The sequence below is a fragment of the Perca fluviatilis genome, chromosome 3 (genome assembly GCF_010015445.1).
Source record: "Perca fluviatilis chromosome 3, GENO_Pfluv_1.0, whole genome shotgun sequence".
NCBI lineage: Eukaryota > Metazoa > Chordata > Actinopteri > Perciformes > Percidae > Perca > Perca fluviatilis.
The window spans coordinates 900048-921756 of NC_053114.1; the positions used below are offsets into that span (position 1 = coordinate 900048).

The 21709-nt window shown below is 41.0% G+C and overlaps 1 protein-coding gene across 1 annotated transcript in view; it reads right to left on the minus strand.

The window, feature by feature from the left end:
- The window catches only part of ntrk3b (neurotrophic tyrosine kinase, receptor, type 3b), a 215393-nt gene extending 193891 nt beyond the window's left edge, over nt 1-21502 (minus strand). The window contains exon 1 of the mRNA XM_039795075.1: nt 20871-21502. Coding sequence (XP_039651009.1) covers nt 20871-21112 — 242 coding nt within the window. The 5' untranslated portion in view covers nt 21113-21502. The remainder of the gene's footprint in view (nt 1-20870) is intronic.
- Nucleotides 21503-21709: the final 207 nt, after the last annotated feature.

Genomic DNA, 21709 nt, shown 5'->3' on the forward strand with positions numbered 1-21709 from the left:
TTTAAACAGCCCCCTGCAGATTTCCACCGTGTGCAACTGTCCTCTAGAACCTCCTCTTTCTGATTCACCTACTTATCTGCAGTCGATCTTTATGTTAACAAGACACCCCATCCTACGGTACATTTGACCACCTTCCTGATGAAGTGGCTTTGAAAAACAATCCTGCCGGTTATCTTACCTTCGATGTCAAAACCTTTCATTACTACAATGTAGAGAGGAAAGGAAAGGAAAGGAGATGCTAAATGTCTCACACTGCAGGGAGAGAGAAAGTTAGAGGTAAAGAGAAAGAAAGACTTGAAGGGGAGAGAGACATATTGTGCCGTGAGCTGCATTTAATGGGCTTTGATACCAGATTACAATGCCATCTGTTGTGAATGGTGGTCATGCTGTACATGACAGGCAGCATATTTGATATGGGATGCGTACACCTCCTGCTGCAGCTCCTGTTCATCCTGGCCAATGCTGAATATAGACGCCTCTCTATCAAGGGACAGACTGTAGACTCTGCTGAAACCTATAAATATCTTGGGACCATAGTGGATAACAAGCTCAGATTTACTTTCCACTCTGAAGAATTATGCAAAAAAAGCTAGCAGCGCCTGTATTGCCTGAGGAAACTGTCCAAGTTTCATGTCAACAAGTCCCTCATGATTCTGTTCTACAGATCTTATATTGAATCTGTCCTGACCTTCTCCCTTCTCTGCTGGTTCGGAAATCTTAACATCATGTCCAAAACTGCACTAAACAGAGTTGTGAAGATGAGCAACAAGATATTGGGTGTCCAACAGTGCACATTTCAGACCTGTTCCATGGACAGATAGTCAGGAAAGCTAATGCTAATTGCTCCAACAGTTCCCACCCCTTATTCCCTGAATTTCAGTCATTGCCGTCTGGCTCCCGTCTAAGATGTCCATCTGTAAGGAGTAACAGGTACAAGTACTCCTTTATACCTGCATCCATTTACTCCTGGCTACCTCATTTCGTCCTTTTTCTTTTCTTTCTTTCTTTATTCCTTGGTTGGTTATATATTCTAGTCTGTTGACTATGTGTTGAGGATGTAAGAAACGTTGATAAAGGTTTGTTGATGTAATGTAATGGATGCTGATGTTGTTTGTTGATTATATTGTGTCAACTTTGTAGGCTGATATGCACTTTTTCCAACCCTATGTAGGTTACTTTGACGCTGCTATCCATGCACCTTGTACTGGTATTTATTTGTCCATGTACTGTTACGGTTGTGTCCCAGTTGGACTGTTTGTAGAACTTGTATGTATTTATGTGTCTTGTATGTGTTTATACTTGCTGCACACCTAATCGGCCTTCAGGGACACAAATAAAGTTGAAGTTGAAGTTGAAGTCTCTGAAGGCCAGTGGTCCACAGTGTGACAAAGTCAAGTCCTGGCAGAGACCACGGAGCTCAGCTTACAGCATGAGGAGTGGATTAAATGTTCTGCGCACGTCCTTCATGGAGCTAGTCTCCTCCAATTTCAGGATATGATAAATCTGCAGCTGAGGGGCATCTTTCCTGGAGAATTCAATTAGGTAAGAAAAGAGAAGAGGATCACAGTGATATTAGAGAGCTGATCGGAGAGCTCCTCAGCCCTCCCAGTAATGAACCGCTCCGTTCCTCCACCGTGACGAGATTGATTTGACTAGCCAGGCTCAGAGTTCATCCTCTTTTTAAAGTCACTCTTTAAAAGGCTGGGTGTCATTGTGGAGAGAAGAAGTTTGAATTTAGAATTGGATTGAAATATGAGTGACGGTTTGGATTGAGGGCCTGGGAGTGAAGTGCCTGTACGCCCCAGACACCTGCCAACATGTCAAAATAACCTTTATGGAACTTTGTGATCTTTTCAAACTTGGCAAGACGTGACAGATCCTTTGGACTGATCGATAATTCTGCTCCGTTATCACTTCACATCTCGATTATCAGTTAAATGTACTCTGAATGGCCTAGAGTACATTTACAATAGTATAATAAGCCTTAATAGCATCTGATAAGAATCTCTATTATGAGATTATGTGACAAAGGTGTGCCAATTATCACAATAATGAAACAGAGGAATTACCGGGGTTAAATGTGTGTCTACTTCTTATCTCGGTTCATTTGATTCTGGACTTTGATCGGTGTGCACCACATAGCATTTCAGCCATTTCGACAATAAATTATATTCAGAGTTGCCATAATATTGCTTTTTACTGCACAATTAAAACAAAGTAATCTTCTGTTGACGAAGTCCCATTTTGATATAGGTTCTGGACACTTGGGGACTTAAAAGCTATGAGCAGCCTGCCACCTTCTTATCCAGGCAGTCCCATCAGCTGAAGAAGAAAAAAGTAATTACTGGGTTTAGGTTGGGATACACTCCACTGCACTCCATTGCAGCATTTTGGTCTGAATAAGGTATGTCTCTATCTTCCAGTTTACAGTAAAAACTGACATTTAAAGATCTTTTCACTTCTCTGTTCATTTTTCATTTCTTTATCTGGCTGTTCTTTATCGTCCATTTTGTTTTATCACCATTTGCTGTCTAGATGCTCTGACCTCTGACCTCTTTATAACTGGCTGTTTGTTATGATCTGGAAAATGATGCTTGTTTCATTGTTGCTTTTTTAAAAACTCACTCAGCATAAAGCACAAGCTGCATGCCTAAAACATAATCGGGACTCTGATCTAACAACTTTATTGCTCAGTACTAGAATGAGACATCCCAGTGAATTAATGATGAATGAATGTCTTATTTTTCCATCCGACGTTTATGTTTAGAGCCTACTTTTGCAGCCCAAAGTTATCCATGTATCCCTGAGGAGTATAAGTGATTCATTAAAATATCATAATTATTTTCCCCTTCGCTTTGTAAGAGAAAAGTGAGCAAATTAATTGGACCACCTTGTGTGTGCCCTACAGGGGCAAGACTAAGTCTGACAACATTAGCACATATAACAACAACACGGAGATGGAATCTAGCTGTAAACTCAACGCTATCATTACATGTAAATTTCAACATTTTGATGACACTCTTAGCCTGAGATTTACAAGGTTCACAGAAGAAAAGTGGTTTATATCCTAGAACACAATATTGTTACTGCCAGTTTATACATACCTCCTCAGCAATTTTAAACTTGGTGCAGGAGCACACCCCGATATTCAATGATTACACACTGATGGTTATAGTACTCATTGACTGCAAGGCATTGCAATAATTGGCTAAAATGCTAAAAAGTGGTTAGAATGTGAATATTCATATGCATTTCATGTTTTCAGGAGCACCAATGACACACTTTACACCCACTACTGCAGGTGCAGACAGGACATCTGGCGTAACAGGGCAGCACCGAGTCCTAACACAGTGATACAGTATGAACAGATACAGGAAATATGGGAAAGAATCAAAGAAATGGGATTCTGTATTACTGTGGCTAGTCTACTCCAGAAAGGTATGTGTGTGTTGAGGAGTTGTACATTCTGTACTCATCTAATGAGCCAACAGGTCTACCGGTTTGCTCTACATTGGTACATTCTTACAGCAGAAGTATTGAGCCCAAGATCACCCGGCGCCAGCTGCAGTGGCTACAATAATATGAGCGATATAAATGATGATCTCCAAATTGCCAAATTGTATGATCCAACCATATCGGTAGACAAAAATGTGGATATTGGATGATTCTGCAAAAGATTTAATTCTGTGACCTTTTAAAAATTCTTTCTAAAGTATCTGTACATTACAAATCAAGCGTTAATTGCAGGTCTGTGACAAGAGGCAAACTGGTGCCCATCCACCAGACCCCAGCCCAAGCCACCCAGACTTCCACACCCTTACTTTCCACCTACACTGTATACTGTAGAGCACACACCTTCCTGAAATGGCACTCAATCATCCAATATGAACATGATTCCTAGGGATTCAGGGCTGGTATGATATTAAAACATATCTGTCCGTATATTTTATTTCAGTCCACTATTGTTCAGATGGTGAAACAAGTCTGTCAGCTCTTGCTTTTGACACATTCTTTTCTCCTTGAAGTGAGACAATCTTCCCAACATATGGTCTGCATTTTGTATTATGTCAACTCTCACAAGGATCCTGGAGCATTGTACTTAGAACCCTGTGCTCTGCTTCTTTTTGTTAAAACTGTATTTAAACTGACTAAATTAAGGTGAGTAAAAAGGGCAAAGTGGAAGAGGATGTAGTTCAGGTAGAAAAAAGAAGTCTGAAGAGTTATTTCATGTGAGTGTTCGCCTTCTTTAAAGAAGATATGTACATCAGTTAAATGAGTCATGGCGCAGAAGGACAGAGTATAGGGATGCGTCAACCACATCATTATTTGATATATGTGTATAAATATGTGGTTATTAACTATAACAAAAATGGAGAACACTGTTCCAAAATGATACACAGTGATATGACATAGCTTCAGAACCACAGGGGCAAACAGAATTGTTTTCCTGTGAATATTGGAAATAAGGCTTTAGGGAAATCAAAGCAAAAGGTTAAGCTGTGTCACGTGTGTGATACTTTTCCACCTCAGTCCTTGCGCTAATTAGAGCTCACGATAAATTAGCATTTCCATGTAGACGAAGGACTCTGACAGGAGGAATTTACACATGCAGCAAAGGAACGAGGCTCGCAGCAGGAATTTGATTCAGCTGCGGTGATATTTAGCCAGGTGTCAAAATAACAGAATGCTATTTTTGCAAGAACACAGACACTGGTTAACAGGGTTGACAGTGAGTGAAGGTGTCCCGTTTCGGGGAGTAAAACACACCGAGGTGTAGAAGGAGGGTGAAAAAAACAAACAGCATTATCATGTCTTAAAACAAAGGATCAGAGAATTTTGGTGTTGACTGCAAATGGGCAATTAACAATTTATACAAGCATGCATGTTCTTTAACAAAATTATATTAAGTCAATCAGTGGAAAAAATTTGTTTTTACATTTTAACTTGTGGATTAAATCAACTGATGAGATAGATACTATAGAGAGGCTGGTAGGTGGACTTTTGAGCCTAGCCACGCTAGCTGTTTCCCCTTATTTTCAATCTTTATCTTTAAGCAGACCGGCTGCTGATGGTAGCTATATTACTTAAAAAATCAAGACTGGTACTGTATCAATCTTCTCATCAAACTCTTGGTAAGACAGCAAAGAAGTAAATTTCCCAAAAGTTTGAGCTACTCCTTTAATTTAGGTTGACCAAGGGTTAAAACATTTGGAGTTTGTTTTTTTCTCTAAATTAAATCATATCTATGCCAGAACCGTAGAACAATAATTCTAAATGTTCCATCTAAATTCACACCAAAATGCTTTCACATTTTGAAACATAGGAAACTCACAGACCAGAAAGCATTTAGTTTATGTGTGCAACAATGGTACCAGATCACTTGGAACTGTCTTAACAATCCTGAGCAGTTACATTTTAGGCTGGTACATGTGCTAGTGCAGGCCTAATAATATTTCAAAAAGGTGGACAGAATAGATGCAGTTGACACTGTCAGTGTTTGGCAGAATAATCATTTCATTACAACACAATACACAAGAACTAAAAAGCTGCACTTCTGCGATTCTATCTTTCTGGGCAAATCAATAAACATCAACTTTCTTTGATTTAGTGAAACATGAGCAGAAAGGGAAGTCTTAGAAGGTTCTTGTTAAATTCCTCCCAAATTTGTCTTCTTGTTTTCTGACTGAGATGTGAAATATATTAACATCTAGTCCTCACATACTACAGTTCTCACATAAGTCTACAGTGTCAAGCAATTACCTCCAGAATGAAAGATGGAACTGGAGAGAGAGATATCTCAAGGTTGTTGAATATTTGATTGTTTGCTATTTTTCTCCTTGCTTCCATTTAAGTAACTGCTTCTCTCAGACAAACACACACTCTGTCTTACACACATACACACTCAGTAATTTATCAAAATGGCGGTCCATGAATCCGTCCAGCCAGACAGGGCAACCAAAGGACACATCTCGTCAGTCTACCTCACGACATAAAGCCTTGGCAGTTGGCCATCACATCTCTGTGCATGTTTTACTACTACTGAAGTGCTACTGAACATTTCATGGGTGATAAGCTTACACATACACATGTATGGATTATTCAACGGGCCTACCGGGCATAGGCCCCGGGGCCCAAGGGGTCAGGGGGCCCCGGTCCAGAACCTTTGTCATGAGTGACTATTAACATTTCTTGTTGGAAAGTGATTTAGAGACACAAAACAACTAGGAAGAGATGCAAAATGACTACAAAGAGATGTAAAACAACTACAAAGAGACACACAATGACTACAGAGGGACGCAAAACAACTACAAAGAGACACATAAGGACTACAAAGGGATGCAAAACAACTACAAAGAGACACAAAAGGACTACAAAGAGACACAAAACAACTACAAAGAGATTCAAAAAAACTACAAAGAGACAACAGTGATTACAAAGGGATGCAAAACAACTACAAAGAAATAAAACAACTTCAATGAGACCCAAAACCACCGTGAATTAACACAAAAGGAGTAACAACAGGGTAGTCGTTTTGTCTATCAATCGTGGTGTCTTGCTCTTATCTAGGGGAGGGGGCCCAGGGGCCCATCACATCAGACTATGTTAAAAGTGGTTATTTAGGAAAAAAAACTTTAAGGCTCTAAAAGAATGCACGTCACCAGCATGGAAAACTGCACACCACTGAACATTCAATCACTGACACTCCTACTGTCTCCTCCCTAAAATAACCAGAGGGGAACAAGATGATCTTTCCAGTAACAATAAACACATTAGTGATGCTTGACAGGTGATGGTTTCCTCTGTAAACAAGAAGCCTTCATAGTTCACAGTGTCAAATGTAGACAGCTGCCACCGCAAGTCATTTCCCCTGACTGACGTGTCATCCGTTTCTCCATCAAAGTCCTGTCAAAGAGCACATACCAGTTTTCCACATGGAGGCTAATTAAGCTAAAGCACCAAATTAGCTTAACTACCAAAAGTGCCACTCCTACTCGTAATACAGTATATACACTCCTGGTTGTTGTTTAGCTCTGTTGACTCTGTTGACATTGACTCCCATAATGTGGTGACCTCACATGATTAATAAATGATAAACCAACCTGTGTTTCATGAAGTGCATGAAATATGGGATGATGAAATTTGCTGAAATTTCCTGTGTCCTGGTTTTAGCTGTATGAGGTCAACAAAGTTTGTCTGTTAGTGATTTAGCATTGGCAAATTGTGCATATAAAGGTATTTCAAAGTAATTGTGTTGTAATATCATCAATATTAATAATTAATAATACCTTAACACCTTTTGCTGGGATTTGTTTTACTTTACAACAATCTCAGCAGTCAATGCAAACGCCATATGCTCCCTAATGTTAATTTTGCGAAAGGCTATAGCTAATTTGGTCAAACAATTCGGACAAACATCCGTACAGTTGAAGCTTCTGCTGTCACAGACTCATTTGTCCCTAAAGAGTCATAGAAGCAGCCACAAAAATGTCTCCATTCCGCTTCATCAACAATGCAATACTCACTCTCCCAATCCACTTTTTATTTTTGATGTGCAACTGAATAACTAATTCCCAGATGACTAACTGAAACATTAAATTAATCACGTAAAGTGCACACTTTAGAGCCACAACACCCCTTCAATTATTTTTGCATTTGAATGAGAACCTGAGTTGACCAAAAGAACTCCAATCAGACTTAAAGTTACGTTGCTTACAGCTTTTCGTGGAGGAGGGAAGCTAGCTGTAGCACACCATAGTGCGCCATCTGCAGGGAACAAATGTCAAGTGCAGCAATGATACCGATGAAGCTCAGGAGACATCAAGACACAGCAAAGATACTAAATACTTCAAGCAGCTGGAAAAACAGAATCAGAAAAAGTGTGTGTGAAATGTGAGTATTCACTTTCTTGGCAAGAGTACCGTGATAAGATTAAATATTCTCATGTAACTCTCACCAAGAAAGCAAATAATAATACTTACTGTAAGTTCAAAATGTATCTGCACAGATGGACTGCAACACAGCAACATAAGAGAGCAGATTTTTTATTTATCCAGAGCTGTAGGCTGTAGCCTTGTATAGGCTCATATTTTATTTATTATAGATATTAGTTCATATATGTATGTGACATTTATGATGCATGTATATGTGGGTGCATTGGGGTGTATGTGCATGGAGGGGGGCCAGGATTTAAAAAAGTTTGTGAACAACTGGACTTCGTAGAGTCTTAATTTTAGGAATGGAATATGAGAAATAAAGTCTATGGTTTGTTTGTTTTTTACTTCAAGGAGAGAGCATATTACAGGAGGGAGATCAGCAGGAAGAGAGGGTGATGTCAGGTACTTCTTATAAAGATGAGTTTTTTAGCCTATGAAGGAAGATGTATAGTGAATGTAATATTCTGACTGGAGTAGCAAGGTCATTGCACCAACAGGGAGCCAGTAGGAAGGAGAGGTGAGTCCCAGTGGACCATTTACTTTTAATGTGTTCTCATCTGCCTCCACACAAAGCTCTATCGGGGTCCTAAAAAACCCTCCTGGTGCTCTTGACTACCGCCACCGAGAGTCCTCGGCTCACTGAGAATGATCAGTGAGTATGGCTGAATGGTCTGCCAGCCAGGTCCATAATGTTTCGATGTAGTGCAATACGCACCAATAGTACACAGAACCAAGCAAATACAGATATCAGAGCATCTGAGGTAATCAATAAATAGAGGCTGCTCAGAGCCTATATATATATATATATATATATATATATATATATATATATATATATTTTTTTTTTTTTTTTTTTGTACAGTATATCTTTCTGCTTTCTGGAAAATATGAAAATGCGTTTGTGCTGCGATGCTTTATGTCCTCACCGCTTTATGCCCTAACCACTAATAATGCTTGGGTCGAAGCTAAACAGCCATGATTGTAGAGCTATTAATTAATACTGAGTGTTTACCGCTTAAACATCAGCACACATATTGCCTCAAACAGATCTCTCTCATTTGTACAGATGGAAAGCTGAAGGACGGATGAGGGACAGCGGCTCACTGGGGCTAATGTATTGCTTTGTTCAATCAAAGAAAGGCCAAACACCACAAAGCAACTACTTTTCAGGTTTTTGAAAGAAAGTGCGTTTTTCTAGTTCAGAGCTTACCAAAATGCCATGGCCTTGAAAATTGATGAAACATGAATAACAAAAATAATAATAGTCTAGTGCAAAGCTAGGTTAAGATTCATCTCCCAAGTGATCTTGAACAGAAGCTATCTGAGGTCACGCTGAGACATGTTGAAGCGAGATTTTGATGCAGACAATCACACACGATACAGGAGTGCAGGCGCACAAAGATGAACAATTCATTTTTGTTTCAAAATAGGCATTTCCTTTTTCACAAAAAAGAAGAGAGATTGCCGTTGAATAGCATCCATCAACATGCACACTGTGTAGGAGAGCATGGCTGAAGCTCAGTGACAACTGAGAGAGCTGCATTATTCACACAGCTCTGCCAGTCATCGCTGACATGGAGGACAGTGGGGTGGCTCCTCCTACTTGATAATACATGATGATTGATGTTTTTTGGAACACAAAACATCCCACATGAATAATAGGCAGCAGGAGCTTTATTAGGGTCCCGGGAGAGAAACAAGGAAGGTGGGGTCTCGTGTCTGTGATGTCTGGTGGGATACGGCACACGGTGATGGACACCATGGAGGTCAGACACACATCCTCACCTGGGAAGAAGTTATCTCGGAGGAAATTAATGGTGTGTGTGAGAGTGATGGACCGACACAGAGGAGAGAGAAAGAGATCAAGAGAGAGAGAAAAAAAGAGTTTCTAAGCCACCACCATCACACATTATGAAGAAGGATGCAGAAGAAGGAATAAGCTGCAATGCTGCTTTCAGCGTGGCTTCGCTGAGCCTACAGATATCATGTTTAAACATGATTAACTGTAATAAACCTTCAGTAAAGCTCATGCTACCTAATTAGACATACAACTGTCTGCCTTGTGTTCATCAGTAGATATCTTACAGCAGCAGGTACTTGATAATTGTTCCTTACTAGTGAGCAATCACATAGCACATAATAAGAAATACAAAAATCCAGCAAAAGGCAATGCATGTAAATAGATGTAAATTGATGGATTATGCACAAGGGAAATTTTTCAGTTGGTTTTTCCATGCCACCATGGAACAAATTGCAGTTTAAATAGGTGGATACATGATTTTTTCAGCTGCCTTCAATCTCCCAAATTTGACATGAGAAACTGTTGCCCACGGTAGCGGCACTGACTCATAATCTTCTGTATAAAAGCAGAAGCTCAACTAAATGTCAACAGAAAGCCCCTGGAGTGCCGCTGCAAGGCTTTAAAGGGTTTTTCTAATCCTGGGTGAAACAGCAGAGCCTTCAGTATTTCTCACCCCTCGATCCTCAATGCATCGTTTGATTGTTAAAGGGGTGCTTCATTAGTATGCATCTTTTAAGGGAAGACTGCCTGCAGATGCAGGAGTTGAGGTGGTGGGGGCGTGGGAGAAGCTGGGTCAGTCACATGGCCGGGACATCTCACTGCACCCCCGCATGTAGAAGATCTGAACGAAACCACCGCTCTCTCTTCCTAATTCTCAGATGGCAGCCGTGACCTACTTTCCACAAAGACAGGCTCATGAAAACTTGATGATATGCTTATAACAGAGGAGCCCGACTTGCACTGCCTGGGGTGAGCTTCGCACTGCGGAGGCAGCTGGGGGTCTGTACGGTGAGGACCAACACAGGACGTGTGTTAGCTACTCCGTCCTGGGTGGTTAAACGACATTCGTGGTGATGCCACTGACACAGCATGGGACAGGAGACGCAATAAGGGCTTTAAAGGTTGTCAAGATCACCTGAACCCCATAAGAAAAGCGTTTCATTTCAAAGTAGTTTAATAGCCTGAGACAAGCCAATAATCAATGAATGAATCTAAATAGCTCTCTAATGAAACTACAATAGCAGACATCAAAAATGTCCTCCTTGTTGCATCTCTTCGCATTAGCAAATACTGCAGCTACTGAAGACATTTTTGAAATACTGTAGTTACATTAGTGGCTAAGTAAGCAGACTGCCACAAACACACTATCTAATCATGTATTCTGCTATGTCTTACCAAAATCTTTGAAACTTCTTAAGGCATAAAATTGGGGCCGCATATCCAACCTCAATGTTTTTTTGTTTGTTTTTTTCAGACGAAACATGTTTAGTACAGAGAATCGAAAACTGGTATTGTAAGTACCAAAAGTTGCCATCAAATGCCTGGCCAGAAATAATGTTCTTTATTCATTCTAGTTTATGACAATTTTATTGAGCCAGAGTTCTTGTGTGTCTGCCAGTGTTTAGATGCCCTTTAACATTTGAGAACTTCAGTTACCAAGCCCTACTCAGAAGTTGTTTGATTGGTCGTTAGCCATAAAAAAGGCCTATTGCGTTTCCAAGGTATTACTCATTTTAATTAATTAAAGGGGATGTACTTGACATTCAGAATATTAATATAGCAGCACACAAATATTTGCTATGTAAAGATATAATGGCATCCTGAGCTGAAAATGAAGTCACTCTCCCTCTGTGTGTGTTGTATACCAAGCTTTTTTGTTCTTTGTTTTGATAGCCAGTAAGGCCAAGCGTGCATGTAACCATAGAAAAAACGTTGGTATTTCATGTATTGTGGAAAAGGTCTATGAGAGACGTGTTTGTTTTCAGTATTTCGAGTACAGCCCAATTATTTTTTTGTAAATTGAGGTAGCAAATTATGATGCCATTAAATCTAGCATCCACCTGCTTCTTACAAAACCATTCTTTGCAACTTCTAAAGACTAAAATGTAAGGCTGGTTGTCAAACCTCTATAGGTCTTTGGTATAGACAAAGTGTGTCAATTAAAATCTTGTGAGTATAGAAATCCGTCATAATGATACCAAAAGTTATGTCTGGTCAGAATTCAAATCTCATTTATTTATTCTTTGTTCAGATATTTTCTGATTTAAGTCTAAATTTTTCCAGTTTGAGACTATTTTATTCAAGTAAATGTTGTGGTTGTGGACATTTCTGTTGCTGTTTTGTATTTTTATTCTGTATTTCTGTTCCCTGTTGTGTATACTTCTGTTCCTTATTCCCCTGTTCATTGTGTGTTTCTGTTTATCCTGTTTTAACTGTGCATTTGTATTGTGCATTCTTGTTCGTTGGTGATTATTTCTGGTTCCTGTTTTATTTTGATAGTCCGGTTTTCTGTCTTGTCTCGTCCACTTTACTTCCTGTGTTTTCCCTCCTTTGTGATTGTCCTGCCACGCCCTGATGTGCTTCACCTGTTGTCTCACCTGTTTCTGATTTACCCATCACCTCATGTATTAAAGTGCCCATATTATGAAAAAATCACTTTTTCTGGGATTTGGGGTGTTCTTTTGTGTCTCTGGTGCTTCCACACACATACAAACTTTGAAAAAAATCCATCCATGCTGTTTTGAGTGAGATACGGTTTCTGAATGTGTCCTGTCTTCAGTCTCCTGGTGAGCTGTTCAAAATCGGCTCGGACTGTGACGTCACAGTCCGAAATGAGCTGGCTAACCACAACCGTTAGCTCATTAGCATGCTAACCGTTAGCATTAGCATGCTAACGCTAACGCTAGCATGCTACGTCGTTCTCAATAGAAAAATCTGCTACAACACACACAAGGTCACCATAATCTACAAAAGAACTACTTCCATGTGCGCCCTCATTTAGAAGTCTCCCAGCTAATCCTGCCTTGTAATTGACCAAAGTTGGAGAAACAGCCTTTCTTTTACTGTCTCTAGAGTTAGCTAGCTGACATGATCTACATCTGAGCTACTGAGCATGTGCGAGTGCAATCAAAGATAGTACAGAAGAAGAAGATGAAAAGAGGTCTCACTCTGTAGCTACAACAGAAACCAGGTGAAAAGAGGATCTGCAGCAGTGAGAGAGAGCTGTGCAGTACAACAAAAATATGGTGTTTTTTGAAAATTAAACCATGTAAACCTATTCTGGTACAACCTTAAAATGCAGTTATGAACCTGAAAATGAGCATAATATGGGCGCTTTAAGCCTCTGTGTTCCCTTTGTCTCTTGTCAGATCGTTTTGAGCTTGTTCCTGTTCGTTCCTGCCCGTGTGTAGCCGTCAGTCTGTTGTGGATTGGTCGTCTGTTGCTTTTGGTTTTTTCCCTGCGTGACTCTGAGTGTTTCCCAGTCTTTGAACTGCTTTTTGTTACAATAAATCCCTGAGTCCAACCATCTCCTGCCTGCCTGCCTCTCTCTGCGTTTGGGTCCACATTCCTAGCTTCCTCTTCACAGTAAACTCTTTGTACGACTGCTTGTGTTTGACACTAGCCATTTAAGAAGTTTCACTTTTTTGTTAAATGATAAAAAATGTAAACAAGGTTGGAGAAAAACATTTGTATTGACTGTATTGATTTAAACTGAGGTTTAAAAAAAGTATTGTTTTGGTATCAGTACCAGACCTCAGGTATCGTTTCAGTGGTCACCTAAAAAAAATGGAACACTACCCTGCACATCCACTGCATTTCCTGTCCAATGCCCTATCACCTTACCCACAACCTCCAGCACGCAGCTCCCCTGCCTCAATCTGTCACTCACGACAAATCACAGCTATGAAAAACTTCCTGCTGCGTAGTACCAGTGCCAAGGATTCTGTATGCCAGGACCTCCGCAGCTAGAGGCCGGTGGCACTTAGACCGCCTGATGAAGACCCTGGCAACACATTCTCACAACAAGTCTCCTTTAGCGTCTCAGTCAGACGCAGTGGGGCTTCCTTTTTGGACTCTTGCCGTCACTTTTTGATGCTCTGGGTCGGGACCAATTAGGCATCATTTTTCAACTTGCAAGAACGGGACAGTAAGGTTTAGGAAAAGATCGTGGGTGGTACGTTTCAGTGACACGCAGGACAAGCACAAGCTGTGTTGTTTGATCCATCCACCACTCCAACCAACCTCCTTACGTGGATTTTCGGTCTTTCATACTACTCGCTACCGTTGTTGCTCTTAATACTATGTCATCTTATAGTGCCGCGGTCGAGCTGCTGCTATGCTTAGTGAGTCCCATACAGGAGGCTAAAGTGTGATTTTTGCATCAGCAAGGGTCAGTATAAACAAGTTATAATTGAGAAAGTGTTGACCCTGGAGAGGCTGGTCCATCAATGGACCCTCTAGAGTTCATCTATCAACCTGCCATTGGTGTGGATGATGCTGTCATCTCCCTCCTATATAGATCTCTCTCTCATCTGGAAAAGGCTGGGAGCACTGTGAGAATCATGGTTTCTAATTTCTCCAGTGCCTTCACAGCCCATGCTTCTGAAGTACAGGTTGGAATGCACAGAGGTGGACCAACACCTCACAGGATTGATCCTGGACTACCTCACCAACCAATCTCAGTATGGAAGGACACAGAACTGTGAGTCCAACATGGTTGTCTGCAGCACGGGGGCCCCACAGGGAACAGTTCTGTCACCCTACCTTTACACCCTCTACGTACACTGCAAACTTCACGCACAACTAGTACCTGGGTGTTCACCTAAATAATAAACTGGACTTGATGGATAACACAAACGCACTGTATGAGAAAGGACAAAGCAGACTCTATCTGCTAAGGAGGAGCTCTTTTGACTCTGTGGTGGCATCAGCCATCTTCTATGGAGTGGTCAGCTGGGGCAGCAGCTCGGCTGCTGACAGGAAGAGACTTAACAGACTGGTTGAGAAGGTCAGCTCTGTCCTGGTATGCCCCATGATGGAAAACATGTTTTCTATGTGCAATACTGTGAATTTGACGTTCAGTCTGTCTAATTATTTTTCTTTTTACTGCTTTTTTACTTACTTTTTTTTTTTACGGGTACTATTGTTAATGCACTATCCCCTTTGCTGTTGTAACACTGCAAATTTCCCTGCTGTGGCACTAAACAAGGATTATCTTATCTTATCTTACCCAGCCCTGTTCAAACAGCAACGCATTAACCAGTTTCCAAAGAATTCCTCTCTAATATAGAGTAACGGTGCAGCAGTGTTGCATTAGAACATTACAGAGTGTGATTTTTGTTTGATATGTGCTTAGATATGAAGCAGATATTAAAGGCTGATGTCAGACAGGTATAAAGCTTTGAGCTATGTACGTTCCTTGTGAGAAGCTAACAGAGGGTAAGTGAGGTTTAGGTATAATGTATTTATGCCTTCAAATGAAAATAACACAGCCAAAACTGCCGATCACACAAAGAAACCCCAGCAGGCTTGTGAAGACACCTCACCCATAAAGAGCAAAAAAAATAATAACTCAACTCAATAAAATGGAAACGACAGAGAGAGATATCAAGGTGACAAAGAAAATAAATCAAGACGACAAACACATATAGGTCAGGTGGGCATCAGAAACCCAGACATCAAAACTCCACACAGCTGAGCAGAGAACAACGAGAAAGATATGGATAAAGAGCAGGAGGGAGGAGGTGGGGAGATAAATACTGTATATATGCTAGCAGTGAGACTGTGAATGTAGAAGTGTTTCAGGCAGAATCAAAGTGTCAGAGTTATTGTGGATGGAGGGAGCACCATTCTGTTCATCCATCTAACATCCCAAATTAGGGGGCAGAACAAAACCCTGTGACAGGGTTCCGGCTGACTGGGCCGGGGAAACCATGGACATCGACAGTTATTTTCCCACAAGTAAGAAATTCATACAGTCAAGTCTGCAAGTATGCTTTTACCAATTAAACTAGATAACATCATAAAATGTCCAAAATAAATATAAAATGTTTTAGATATTCTGTTATGTTTCATATTGAGGAGATATACAACATTTCTTTACAGTCACGGGTATCTCTCTTACCCTTAAAGTCGCCATTAAAGCTACCAAAATACAGCACCTTTATTCCACTGACCAGTCTTTGATGTGATGAATGCTCCTTCAACACTCCTCTAAGGTCCCAAGGCTGAGAAATAAATATATTTTACAGCACATATTTGCACAATTGGATTAATCAATGCATTTCCCATTATTTAGTCCAATCCTTTGTCATTATTTGAGCATGTATTTCTAAATCGTTAATATTATTATTTCTAAAGTGTTAAAGGGGCCCGCCACTGATTTTACACGTTGGTTAGTGTCTTAATTAGCTTGTGAAAGTTGAGGAAAAGTTGAGACAGTTGTATAATGTATTCTGAAGCTCCAGAAGGAGCTCACTAGGGTTGGGCTATATAGGCTATATACCATGCCAAGGTAAAATTCCAGGATGACAAAGGCATGTCCTGTCCTTCTCTGCCTCTGATTGGTTTACACTGACATTCTTACCCTAACCATAACCAATCCCACTCAACTTGCCTAAACCTAACCAACCCAACCAAGGAAGGCCCGAGTAGCTTCTAGCCAATCAGAGGTAGAGTAGAGCGAGTCATGTCTTCACCATCCTGGTTCAAAAACAGTGGCATACCGTTTCCTTCGTGAGAGCTATTCTCATGTGACTCATGAATCTCACATGATCTTGTAATTATCTTTTGATTCTCTCATGATTCTTGCATGATCTCGCAAATCTGGTTGCCTCGCGAGGTAATGTCATTTGGGCTGACATGGAGATGAGTGACGCTGTAAATACATAGCAGGAGGAGGCCTCCCAATATGGAGCTGCATTATAGGGAAAATAGGTTCCAGCCTTTTTGTAGCTTAACCAATTACTAGGGACTCTGCCTGCACTGCTTCAAGTTCAACCATTCTTTTTTTTGTCCCCACCTTTATGGAAATGAAATACCACATTGTTGGAGCATCCCTATAAATACATGATCCATATGTACAAAAGATCTTCATTGTGTGGTGAACTAATACTCTAGCACTTTAGCAAATACTCTCAGTTTAACAGGGAATACCACACTTCTGACATCAATTTCAGTTAAATTCTATAAAAGTTAACTTGTCAATTCCCATTCAGAATACTTACGCAAGAATTATAGAGCAGATATTTGGATATTTGAAGTTGCTATTGGCCACAGTCACACACTTATGTGGGCTGCACAGGAGTTTTGAGAGGTAGAGAAAACGCTGAATTTATGTAAAGCAGTTATGCTCAGCGTCTGAACCGGGGGACACTTGCAGCCCACACAAGTCACCTATAAGCGGACCTTGGAAACATTCCTGTTTTAAACAGGTTTCTTTGGCAGCATCAGCTAGTTGGCAGGTTTCATATAAAATGTGTATTTGAAGGTGTTCACAGATCGATAGTTTCAAGTGGAGCTGAGCTGTTTTAAAATGTGAAAAAGAAAAAAGAGAGAAAAAAATTCCCAAACAACTTTTTAAGAAAGCAACAGCTGTAACTGGCATGCAGCCTGTAAAAGGTGTGGATGAATGTGACAGCTTTGATTTTTTTCTTTTGCTCTTTTTCACAACATAACCTGTCCTGTGGAATTATAGCAGACATAAATTATTATTCAAAGTAGTGTTTTATATGTTTGGTGGTGGTGGTGGTGGTGGGGCGGGGGCATTATACTACAGTCATTTTGGAACAAGTGCTATAATTTCACTAAAAGTAGTGCAGGTTTACTGGGAAATTGTGGGACATAAAACATTTACTTGTGCTTTCCCTCATTTTTTTTGCCAGATGTGGATAAGTGGAACACAGAATTGTAAACTGCTAACTTCTAACTACTTCTAACTAAAATCTGCATATTTTAAGGACAACACGTGGAACCTTATAATTATTTGTAAAATTTAGATTGTACTTAAGTGATGGTTAAAGATGGTGGCTTGATATCCTGAAAGATTAAAAAAATGCCATCTTTCCATTAGTTCCCATAGTTTAAGTACAGACAAGTGTAAAATCATTATGGCGATATTACATTATATAGCCGTTTCATTGTTATATTACCATCTAAAAGCACAGTTTAAGATTGATTATTACTATTGTAGGAGTTGAATGGAATGTACTTAAGAGCAGAGGAGATGAGGAGGACAGAGGGATGATTTTATTTAATCTATGTTGGAGACATTTAGAAGGAGACGCTACAGTCATGACTTGTACAGATTGGTCTGATGTTTTAGCCTGTCCTTACAAATATGCTCTCAAAGGTTACAAAAAGAAAGGGAAAACAAAATGAGGCCAAACATCATCACCAGAGGTGGAAACGCTGATTGGTTTCTGCAAAGAAGGGAGCACCTGCAGTCAGAGCTGCACTTACACAAACCTGTCTAACGCTTCAGCTGCTCTCAGAAAACCGTTTTTTTTCTATGAAGTATCACAGCAAGGCCTTATCTTATCCACTCCAAACAGTGATGCCTCTTGTGATGAATCTCTAATGTGAGAGAACTGGAAAACTATTATCTGGACTTGGCAGTTTTCTTTGGCTGGCCAATCATCCCACACTTGCTGCTCAGAGCCCTCGCTCTAGTTTTCCATCTCCATAAATTGTCCCCATCTCTTCTTGTTTCCCTTGTGATGAGTGAAATAGACCTCTCGTTAGCAAAACCCATGCATCTAACACCTTACAAAGAGAGAGGGCCGAGGACAATTTGTGCTGCATGTGTCCTCGATAACTGACCGCTCTGTATTACTATGGTTACAGGCTATTATTTTTAAGAGCATGTTTTTTTTGCCACACAAGCCATTAACTACTATTATTAATCACACTTAATTTATATGTTTTCATTAGCACAATATATGTTTAGAAATATGTTGTAAATGATAGTGTACTATTCTTTTAAGCCACATAATTAACTGTGTATAATATGTATGCTTTTAACTATAATTACCACACACATAACTGCACATGTATAGTTGATTATGAGATTATACACAACATATACAAATCTCTGTGGGATTTGAATGTATCAATTCCTATCGGATATGTGTAAACCGACGTGTCATTGGGAGCTATTGAGTCTGATAAGCTGTCATTGAGCGGCTGGTGGTGCTGGGTGGAGGTTGCTGTCCATGCTGAGCAACAAGAATACGAGTGGCCTGCTTGGTAGAGGGGCCATGAAATGCACAATTAGTCCTGGGTCAATTGCATTAGGGTTTCTCAAAGGCAAAAGAGCAATCAGTGTGTGGCTTTGTGCTTATTATAAAGTGAATTTGGGCATTTCACAATGAAAATCCAGCAAGTAATGTATTCTACTGTTGATCCCAATAGAGAGAAGAGATAAATGACAGGAGGTTTTACAAAGAGGAAATCTATATCCGAGGTTCACTCTAGGGTCACACTAATCACTGGTAGTGTGACTGTGCTGTGATCTCTGGCCCTTCATCTCTTCACCATCCTTTGCTTTTAATGCTGCTTAGCTGTAAACTGGCGCCTGATGTGACTAAACACTCTCTGATAAAACAGTCACGTAAATGACTCCAGTGTTAAGGAGCACTTGGTTCCCAGTGTAGGGTACCAGGCTACCCTCTAGTGGCCCAGGAAAGCGTTGAACCATGTCACAAAATAAGTAGTTGTCTGCCTCAAATGGATAAAGGGTAACAGGGATACTAAAACTTATGTGTGTGTGTGTGTGGAGTCCTGTGTGGCGTGAGATGCCAGGAAGAGGAAGCCGTGCGGGGAATTCCAGTGCATGCACGGGAGATGTTTACTTTATATGCAAATCAACCTCATCGACACCAGAGGTCTTATTTTAAGGCCCGAGCTCCGCTTTTTTTCTGACTTTTCAAGAAAGAAAGCTTTGATGTTGGCAGGAAGGGTCGATGCCAGAGAGAGAGTGTGTGTGTGTGTGTGTGTGTGTGTGTGTGTGTGTGTGTGTGTGTGTGTGTGTGTGTGTGTGTGTGTGTGTGTGTGTGAGAGAGAGAGAGAGTGTGTGTGTGTGTGTGTGTGTGTGAGAGAGAGAGAGAGAGTGTGTGTGTGTGTGTGTGAGAGAGAGAGAGAGTGTGTGTGTGTGTGTGTGTGTGTGTGTGTGTGTGTGTGTGTGTGTGTGTGTGTGTGTGTGTGTGTGTGTGTGTGTGTGTGTGTGGAGAGAGAGACAGAAAGAGAGAGAGAGTGAGAGAGAGACAGAAAGAGAGAGAGAGAGGGGGGAAGGAAGGAGGAGGGGGGAATGCAGAATGAAAATGTAGCCTACTTATGTGGGTGTGTGGGTAAAGGGGGGGGGGGGTCTAGAGCCTGCTGTCATAGCTCCTCTGTTTTAAGCAAACCCTTTATGAATCCTCTGAAACCCAAGCATCCTGCTTCATGTCCATCTCTTTGGGGGTGGGGGGGAAGTTTTTAACACCCCACTTCCTCTAGACCCCGGCCGCATCATCGGAACATAATAAAGTTTGGTCTCAGAGGAAGCGAGCTGAAATGTAACTGGTTGACCTTACTGCACCATTTCTTTCTGTTTCATTTAGCCCAATCTGTCTACCAGAGGACGGGGAGTCAAGTGATGGGCAAGCCGCAACATCCCAACTGTCATTTGGCCGTGTATGGGCCTGCGGAGCCGCTGCGGAGGAGCAACTTTATGAGGACATACACACACGCACGCACGCACGCACACGCGCGCGCGCACACACACACACACACACACGCACACAAACTAATCCGATATCACTACAACAAGGTTCAAGATGAAGGAATCTGTCGTCACGTCTGAAAAGGTTGCAATGGACTGGTCTTATTTGTGCTGGGTATACATAATAAGCGCATTTACCTATATCCTCCAAGACCGATTACCGTAGAATCATAGATGGTATTATCCTAAAAGGTCACTTAAAAGACTGATTGAAGTGCAAAAAAGTCTCAAAATAAGGGATAATCAGCCAACAAGTCAGATCAGTGCAAGGAAAGCAACAGACACCCTGAAAGCACAGACGCCTCACTGAGGACATGATCAATTAATGATTCAAAAAATAAAAAATAACTGCACGACATAATCCGCATCTACTTACATAGAGGTGATGTTTTTGAATAACTCTGCTATGTCAACACTGGTCCCATTGCTCCCAGTATCTTGCAGGGCGAGTAAAGGGAAAAACCTGCCGTTATCGGACTTATTGCAATAGATCTCTGTTTGAGAGCAGCTGCAGGTCGGCGGGCAGTCCAGCATGGAGCTCAGATAGTCCTGGAAAACACTCATCAGAAACAAAACCCTCCACCAGCAAATCCGGATCGAATGAAACCATAGATCCATGTCTCCGGGCAAACGGGGGGAGAAGAGGTCCCGATGTCCTCTGGGTTAGAACAGAACAGGAGAGAGGAGAGGAGGAGAGTGGGAGGAAGGAAGGAAGGAAGGAAGGAAAGAGGAGGATGGTGGTGCGTCTGCACAGAGGAGGCTCTATGTGAGCGTGTCTGCCGTGGATGGATGCTGTAGTGTCCTTGCGCGTCAGAAATTGGCTAAAAAAGGAGAAACAAAAAGGACGAAACGAAAGAAAAAATATACGGAAATCAAATATAAGAAAGCGAAATGATGTTTGGCTCCAGTCGTCTTTTCAGCCTAAGATGCATGGTGTTTCCCCGGAATGCCGTGCTGTTGCTGCTGATGCCGTCGTCTCTCTCCAAGCAGGACCAGGACGACTGGCTGGAGAGCACAGAGACACAAAATGAGAAGTTGGAGCATCAAGTCCCTCCTACCGGCTACACAGTCATACTGACACCTGCAGAAACTGCATGCAATCAACAGTGATCACAACTAGACTTTTCATATGAGGATTGCTGTGCCACAAAGCAACAGAGTGTATTATAAGATCAAAGACACAAATAAACATATAGATAAAGAATAGGCTAATTC